The sequence below is a fragment of the Neltuma alba genome, unplaced genomic scaffold, assembly GCF_004799145.2.
Source record: "Neltuma alba isolate B1F8T4 unplaced genomic scaffold, ASM479914v2 tig00013371_pilon, whole genome shotgun sequence".
Classification (NCBI taxonomy): Eukaryota; Viridiplantae; Streptophyta; class Magnoliopsida; order Fabales; family Fabaceae; genus Neltuma; species Neltuma alba.
In genome coordinates, this window is record NW_021637634.1 from 1 (window position 1) to 8995 (window position 8995).

Consider the following 8995-nt stretch of genomic DNA (forward strand, 5'->3'; position numbering starts at 1 on the left):
CACAATGATTAAAGTAATACTACAGCATTTTTTCATCAACGGTTAGGAAAATCTCATATAATGTTACTATTAAAATAATGATATATACTGCAGGGCGCTGGGTCGGGCACGCCATACACTCTGCTGGTTCCTTTTTTTTTTTTAAAAAAACATTATTTTTATTATTTTTTAAAGCCTTATGAATTATTGTTGAAAAAAAGTAAGAAAATTAGGAAACTGTTAACTTTTTTTTTTTATTAACTTTTCAAAATCACCCGCTTTCATCAGGAGGAAAAGAGTAAAGAAATAAGAACATTGTTAAAGATGAGTTATAAATATCTCAAGCGGGATAACTCCTATTAAAAATGAGAATTACAATCAAGTTTCACAAAAGAGAAATAATTACTAAAAGTTTTAATAACAATTGAGCAGCTTGTATATACAAGTTATACAGTAAAGAATAAAAACATCTAGAACTTATTTTGTTATTTTTTTCTTTTATGAGAATTAATTATAATTCTCCCGTATCAAAATCCAATACATAGGATATTCTAAATAAAATTGGAGGGCGCTGGTAAAAAATAAAATTGGAGGGAATAATTATTTAATGCTTTGTCTTAATTTTTAAGCGACCTGCTCTTGTTCAGCACGGAGAACTCAAGTGAGAACTCAGAATGATTGATGGAATATAGATATGACTTGATTGATTGATGGAATATATTAATTACTGGGAAATGATGAATAAAAGGCAAAAAGGGCCGGGAATGAAGAGCAAGAACAAAAGTAGAAGGACAGTGGTCCCCCGTCGGAAACCCGGGGGGGGGCCAACCAGCAAGGCCACCGCAACCAGACGCCGGACTCTACCTTGTTTTTTTGGGAGAGAAAAAAAAAAAACAAGAAACAAGAAACTAGATTTACAGTTACAGAGAGAGAGTCACAGTGGAAGAGGTGAGTATACATGAACCCCAGTGGAACCCCACCACGGCAATTCAGTTTCGGAGCCGTGAGGGCGTTACCTTCCCTCAAATATCAGGGTCCTCACTCTCATTTCATGTGCTCTAACTGACACGCACATCTCTACTCTCAGCCACACCTCTTCTTCTCTCTCCCTCCTTCTCTCTCCTTTCATGGTCGTCATCCGTCCTTAGCTTATCAACCCTTCCTCTCTTTACATTCATTTTGCTCTCTCCCTTCTTCCTGCTCTTTAATATCTACAACTCCCTCCCATGGTTTCTCTCTATGACCAATCATGCCCGCTCTCTTCTTCTCTCCCTAGGTGCTTGGGAAGTTATTGTCAGTAGCAGCGGCGGCGGGGACAGTGGCCTCGACGTCGTCGCCTGATGACACTAGTCCAAACGCCAATTCGTCCGTCGAGTGCTATGCCTGTACTCAGGTGGGTGTTCCCGTCTTCCACTCCACCAGCTGCGACAGCTATCATCCGCCACAATGGGAGGCTTCCGCGGGTTCTTCCTTAGTCCCTATCCAGAACAGAACCGCGGTGAGGAATCCGAGGCAACGACCCAAATCGGGGCCGTTCGGTCGACTGTTGGACCCGAGGAGCAAGCGCGTGCAGACCTGGAACAGGGCTCTGCTGCTGGCGAGAGGGTTGGCGCTGGCGGTGGACCCGTTGTTCTTCTACGCGCTGTCAATTGGGAGGGACGGGACGCCGTGCCTGTACATGGACGGCGGTTTAGCGGCGATAGTGACGGTGCTGAGGACGTTGGTGGACGTGGTTCACGTGTTCCACGTGTGGTTGCAGTTCAGGCTGGCGTACGTGTCGAAGGAGTCGATGGTGGTTGGGTGTGGGAAGCTGGTGTGGGACGCGCGTGCCATAGCAGCGCATTACCTGAGGTCATTCAGGGGCTTCTGGTTCGACGCCTTTGTGATACTTCCCGTTCCTCAGGCAAGAAAAATTTTCTCGTTCATTCCCAAACCCTTTCAATTCTTCAAGCGTCATTGCCACGTGATGGGTTGATCATAAAGCAATGATTCCTATGTCTTTTCGATACTCCAATTTACTCCTCGTTCCCCGCTAGCTTATTTCTCTGTCACGGCAGAAAAAGCTGATTGCGTACGTATATAATGACTTTGTAAGCGGTTTCGGACGTTTATCTTTTACCTAACCAACAAGGTATCTGATTATGAATAAAGAACTATGGTATAGTAGAATATAATCAGCTTTACCATATCAGAGTCTTCTTTAACTTCAACTAATTAAAAATTAAATCAATCAAACTTTATAGTATAGTTTCCTAGGACTTTTTCTTGGCTATCCTTGTTTCCAAAGACTAGCTAGGATAAAGTATTAGCTGTGCTGAATTGCTGTTTGCGTTTCATTTGCAGGCGGTGTTTTGGCTTGTACTCCCAAAGTTGATAAGAGAAGAGCAAATTAAAATCATAATGACTATAATGCTATTGATCTTCTTGTTTCAATTTCTGCCCAAGGTTTACCACAGCATCTGCATGATGAGGAGGATGCAAAAAGTCACGGGCTATATCTTCGGCACCATTTGGTGGGGCTTTGGCCTCAACCTCATAGCTTACCTTATTGCTTCTCATGTAATTAACCACGCCCTTTAGTCCCCTCCATTGTTTGTTCCTACCCCACAAACTCACTTTCGAGTTTAAGTTCATCTGATCTGAATGTGCTAGCTATTTACAGGTAGCAGGAGGGTGTTGGTATGTGCTTGCAATTCAACGTGTAGCGTCGTGCCTGAGCCAGCAGTGTGAAAGAGGGTATGGATGCGATCTCCCTCTGTCATGTTCAGATGAAGTGTGTTACAAGTTTCTGTCACCAACAGGCACAGAAGGAACTTCATGTAATGGAAACTTCACAGTCGTCGCAAGAAAGCCATTGTGTTTAGATGTGAAAGGACCTTTTAAATATGGGATCTACCAATGGGCTCTCCCGGTCATTTCCAGTAACTCTCTGGCTGTCAAGATTCTTTATCCCATATTTTGGGGTTTGATGACCCTCAGGTATATATATTCCCAAAGCATCCTCTTGATTATTACAATTTATTATTGGAGAAGAAAACCCGTAACAATTCCAAGTTCGTTTACAGGTAAATTATAATGCTTCCTAGGATCAGATCAGGTTTTTAGGATTTTACTTTGTATCGATGTCTGTTGTTCATGATTTGTTAGTACGTACGTCCTCTAACATATTTGATTAAACGTTCTGTTCTTTACCTCTTATAGAAATATAACAAAAGACTTGATTCTTTACCTTTCAATGAGTTCTATTAATTTTTGTTTACCACGCCGCAGCACTTTTGGCAACGATCTTGAGCCCACAAGTAACTGGCTAGAAGTGATTTTCAGCATTTGCATCGTACTCAGCGGACTAATGCTCTTCACTCTGTTGATTGGTAACATCCAGGTAGAGAGAACATACATAATAATGAAACCCAGAGGAAGAAATGATAAAAAAAGAAAAATATTTCCATCAAAATGAAACGTCTAATATGAAGATTTGTGGTTTCCGTGAAGGTATTCTTGCACGCAGTAATGGCGAAGAAAAGAAAGATGCAGCTGAGATGTCGTGACATGGAATGGTGGATGAGGAGGAGGCAGCTCCCGTCCCATTTAAGACAGAGGGTTCGCCAGTTTGAACGCCAGCGATGGGCAGCAATGGGAGGAGAGGACGAAATGGAATTGATCAGGGACCTTCCTGAAGGATTGAGGAGAGCATCAAGCGTTATCTTTGCTTAGACCTCATCAAAAAGGTAACAAAAGTTGCCCCAGTCCATGGTTTCAGTTCTCTGCAACTTATTTCAACGGATGCAGAACAGACAAATCGCTTTTCTGGAGATTAATACACACACACACACACACTCTATATATATATATGTGTGTGTGTGTATCATAAAATCCATATCGTCAAGCCGCTATAACATAAGGCTGGACTGGAAAAGAAGAAAATGATGATGGAGCTACGTGGTCTCTGTTTCGCAGGTACCTCTGTTTTCACAACTTGGATGATCTTATCCTTGACAACATCTGTGATAGGGTTAAACCCCTAGTCTTCTCTAAAGACGAAAAGGTACACATCAAGAAGACAGTTGCTACATAATCCTTTTTATCCATGCATCGATATCACTATACATATGATAGCGGGGAAGACCATGTCTTTGATTAATATATACATGACTTTTGTTGAACAGATAATCAGGGAAGGGGACCCAGTGCCAAGAATGGTATTCATAGTCCGCGGGCGCATAAAACGCATGCAACGCCTAAGCAAAGGCATGGTGGCCACCAGCATAATCGAAGCTGGGGGTTTCTTGGGGGACGAGCTTCTCTCCTGGTGCCTTCGCCGGCCGTTCCTCGACCGACTTCCGGCATCGTCCGCCACGTTCATATGCCTGGAATCGGCAGAAGCCTTTGGGTTGGATTCAACTCACCTCAAGTACGTGACGGACCACTTCAGGTACAAGTTTGCCAACGAGAGGCTGAAGAGAACGGCGAGATATTACTCATCGAATTGGAGAACGTGGGCTGCCGTGAACATACAGTTTGCATGGCGGCGATACAGGCAGAGGACAAGAGGTCCGGTGACCCCTGTGATCGAAGCTGGAGGAAGCAGTAGCGCTGAACGCAAGCTCTTGCAGTATGCTGCCATGTTCATGTCAATAAGGCCACATGACCACCTTGAATGAAAATTTAAATTAATTAAAAATAAAAGAGAAAATCCCGTTGTTCTTCTTCAGCGTTTCGAGTTGTGTTTGCCATTCTATTCCTCAATAAATTTTGTCTCTTCGATTCTAAAGAATCGAAACCTATTACATATTGAACGAGAAGTTGTGGAATCACTCTTTGAATGTGCATCAAAAACAAAAACGAGCAAGTTGAGATTGAATTAATATGGATAAAAATTGGTTTTGTCGTTCTTATATGATAAGGGCTTTACAAAAATTATACTACTTCCAAACAAGATCTTATAATTAAGACTAGAAATAGTACTCTAAAGTTAACTTGTTAATGGAAGTTCTATACTTTCAAACTCAACTTATTAAGGCCTTGTTTAGTATTACAATTGAAATAACTTATAAACATATTTCACATTTAAATCAAAATAAAACTCTCATCACATGTTTACTGTCTATTTTATAAATCACAATCAAAAAGCTATTTATAAGTTATTTTAATCTAATCTTAAACTGGTTTTCCGGAGCATTCTAATGAAAGGCTGCGGAGCCAATTGATAGCAGCCTGCAAGCGAATCTTTACACTGCACGAAATTAACGACTAAATCCAGCACCTCCCCGGAAATAGCAAATAGGCAGAAGAACTAGATGAAAACAAGATAATATATGCAAAATACAGAATATTAAATTACAGAAACAGAGCAAGGAACCCTTGTAGCAATATGTGAAGGAGTTTATCTCACACTACAAAAAAAATGCTTTCAAAAGTATTTTTTATCCTATCACACCCCCTCCCCCCCCCCCCCCAGATTAATAATGGCTTCACTTTCCGTCTTCCATCACACTGCTTTCTCCACCTCTGCTTTCGTATTCGTTCAAGCCTCCAGTCAGGTCTTCTTTTCTCCCCTCAAACGTCCAGCGGATATTTTTCTCATTTTCTGGCTCTTGTCAAACCCAAGATTCCCATTCTTCCTTCTAAAACAGACCTTTGTAGTGGCAGCCCCGTCAGTATTGCTAATTTTCATATTTTTCCAAGCATTGAGAAACTACAAAACCTCGTACATATCATTATTTGTCTGAATCAGTTAAGTATTAGTGAGGTGAAGATCATAGGAGCAAGGGCCAGGGGAAGTTTAGAATGGCTTTTATACATCGAGGTTATAAGATTTATCGGACAAAATGCGGGATTAAAACAGTGATCAATCAATCCATAAATAATTACTCGAAATAAAAGAAGGGTAATTATAAATTACGCCGCCTACTTTGTATCATATTATTTTCCTAGAATATCAGCCTAAAAGATATAAGTAAAATGCACCTCAACAAATGTGCTAATGGTTAAGAGATGATCGAATTCAGAACAAGTAAATTTTAGTACCCTTGCAAAATGTAAAAAAGACAAAAGAAAAAAGGAAAGAGGGTTCTCTGCCGATCAAGATAACTTTGCCTGGGCTAACAAAGGATTAAAGCGGAGCAATCAAGAGGAAAGAGTACTCCTAGAGATGATGTCAAATGATATCCCATTTTGTTGAAGTCTTTCCTGAAGATCAGTATGACCAAACACTATTCCTGGAGGGTAGACTCCACCTTTTGGTAGGTTGTCCCGTTGGCTGAGAAGAACCAGAGCACACTGAATAAGAGTGATTGGAGTGGTGATGTATCCAATTTCCGGTCCCATTACTCTTGTTATAATTTCCATGTCAGGTTTTGAGTTTCCCTGTGCCGCAAGACTCTCATTGCTATAACCATGCCCTACAAACCACATCTTGAATGAAGCGCTTTCCACCTCCTCTTCAGAGGGACCTTCCTTCCTGAACCCACCAAGGCTAAAGAACGAAGGGAATTTCAGAAGAAGCCACCTACCAAAAGAAAAACTTCCCAAAAGACCAAAGAAAACCCCGATCGTAACAAATCCAAAATCCCAACAAGGATTTGGAGCCTACTTTCACACCAAAATGAGCTGGCTTCACGTTTGACCAGTATGCTCCCCTTTTCTCAACTGCCTCAGCGCTCTCATTCCTTCCAGGAAGACCGTGGGGATTCTCTGTTAGAGCTGCTAGTGTTCTTCGTACAACAATCGAGTCTGCAGAAGGTAGCTTTACTCCCCAAAGTCCAATTTTCTTCTGGTGTTCAATACTTCCTTTCGGAGGAGGAGCTCCAGGAATCTGCAAGCATTAAGATAAAAGTTGATATAATGACAAAGTATTTTAAACCACATAAAAGAGTGAAGGAAAGGGGGCGCAAGGTCAATAGACAACAGTAGCAAGACCAACATTAGTTCAAGTTGATCGGGAGATCACAATTGAGACAGAAAATGATCCACGGAAAGTAATAAGTCAATGATTTCTGACATTCAAAATGATTTATAAGTACAAATACGCCCTTCCCGTTCCGCCAAACCCCACATTTTGATCCCCTCCAAATTGAGAGGTGAAAGAGAAGAACATGTCTTTGGGTAAAGAAAGAACGAAAAGAAACTAGCAATTTACCGTTTCATATTAGGTCAGTAAATCTAATGCCATTGCAACTCCTAAGACCAGATCTAGATTTTTGACACTGCAACAATTTCTAGTTGCCGTCATTGTCAATTAAATGTCCCCGAAGCTTACATCTGACACATTCAACTTCAAGAATGCAAAAGAATGGTATTATCACAGCTAAGCCATTACATACGACAAATTACAAGTTGTCACCTTCGTACCTTGGAACAACCATTACCACTATATTTATACGAACTAAACCTCCGCACAAATCACAGTAAACCACCACACGTACATGTTCTTCGGAGACAGCTCGAGTATGCAACAATACCGTATAATAATGTGAATGTAACCATTTTCATTGCTCTAATGTCAATAGTATTGCCAATAATTAGAATTATTTCTGCACTGGCTTTCCTAAAACTAACATGGATAAGTGGATATACCACTCTTGCTCCATTTTTTATGCTTCCGCTGATTTTCAATCACTCAAATCGAAATCTTACCATGAAAAGGCCCTCCAACTTCTTCAAGAGCTCTTCCTACCAACTAGACAACTATAACAATTAATCAAAATGCAGAGAGTTGCAGTTACACTTGCCTCTCAAGGCTCGCCTACATGTCTAAATCAGAAAAGCAGTAAGTGCAGAAATGCCTCGAAGGCTTAAACATTTTTCAAGTGTAGATTCTCTTACCACTGGCCTAGCTCTTCGGGGCCTCGACCGTCTCAGTTCCTGCAACTTCTTCGCATTAGCCACGCCCAAAACCGCCGATTCATAAGTCCCATAGTTTCCCACAATCCTTTTATCGGACTCCAAGCTCAAGTACGCTTCGACGCGGTTCGGCACCGACGGAGCCTGCCACTGTCTCGAATTGAACATCAGTCCCATTTCAGCAGGAATCGAGTCAAACCCACATGCCGATATCACCAAAGATCCAGTCTCCATAGCCTTGTCATGGTACTTCGCCTCCATCCTCTCCATGAACTCAGGCTCGCCACATATGTCCAAGTAATCACACCCGGTTTCAGCACAAGCGGCAACGACAGGGTCGCCGTAAAGACGAAAAGGGCCGACGCAGTTGAGAATCAGCTTGGCCTGGCCACAGAGCCTGTGGAGAGAAGAGGGATCTGTTGTGTCGGCGGTTAAAATTGGGATCGAAGGTGGGGGATCAGGACGGCTGGCCCATTTAAGAGCGTCGAAGAGTTTCTCAGGGTTGCGACCTGCCAAGGCGATGATTTGAGAGGGGAGGAAGGGGCGTTTAAGGAATTTGAGAGCTTCTCTGACAACGTATTTGCCAGTAAATCCCGAAGCACCTAAGATTATGAGGTCAAAATCAGAACTGGAATCGAGTTTCGGGGCTGTTTCCATGGTTTCGGCGAGCGGAGACTTGAGAGTGTGCTACGCAACGAACTGCTTTTCACTTCAGAGAGGAAGAAGGTGCACGAATACGAAGAGGAAGAAATGCAGATAATTGAATTGATTTCTCATATGAGGCTTTTGTTACGGGACCGCTCTAATTACTCCATGTTTCCGAAACATCAATAATTAATTAATTGATATTTATAAGCTCACGCAGGCGCAGTGAATTTGCCTGAGTCGCCTCTGATGCAAACACAATCGGCAACCGGATCGGGGAGCGATGACTAATGAGAGCTACTGGAGGAGGACCCGCCATTCGGGCATAGTAATGATATGAATCCCAGGACTTGGCTGGAGGACTTGGTTGGAGGTCGGTTCAAAACAGATTTTTAAACAAATTCACGGAGATATTTAAAAAAGGGAAAATTACGTACAGGTCTCACAGAAGGCAATTTATTACTCTGAGGTCCCACGAAATATCAAAATCACTGACAGTCCCAATGGACCTCAAAGTAATATTTTCGAT

The 8995-nt window shown here is 42.0% G+C and overlaps 1 protein-coding gene and 1 pseudogene across 1 annotated transcript; one reads left to right on the top strand and one right to left on the bottom strand.

Moving 5' to 3' along the window:
- Positions 1-1255: 1255 nt before the first annotated feature.
- Positions 1256-4690, top strand: LOC114736754 (cyclic nucleotide-gated ion channel 2-like; the record flags this gene model as incomplete). Its single annotated transcript, XM_028924617.1, is given in 9 exon segments — positions 1256-1882; positions 2323-2538; positions 2642-2958; positions 3250-3361; positions 3472-3667; positions 3670-3707; positions 3937-3945; positions 3947-4024; positions 4146-4690. Coding segments are annotated over 9 exon segments (2088 nt in total), but the record flags the coding sequence as incomplete, so codon positions are not given.
- A 1366-nt stretch (positions 4691-6056) lies between these two features.
- On the bottom strand, positions 6057-8727 carry LOC114736752 (probable mitochondrial saccharopine dehydrogenase-like oxidoreductase At5g39410; annotated as a pseudogene).
- Between the last annotated feature and the right edge of the window lie 268 nt (positions 8728-8995).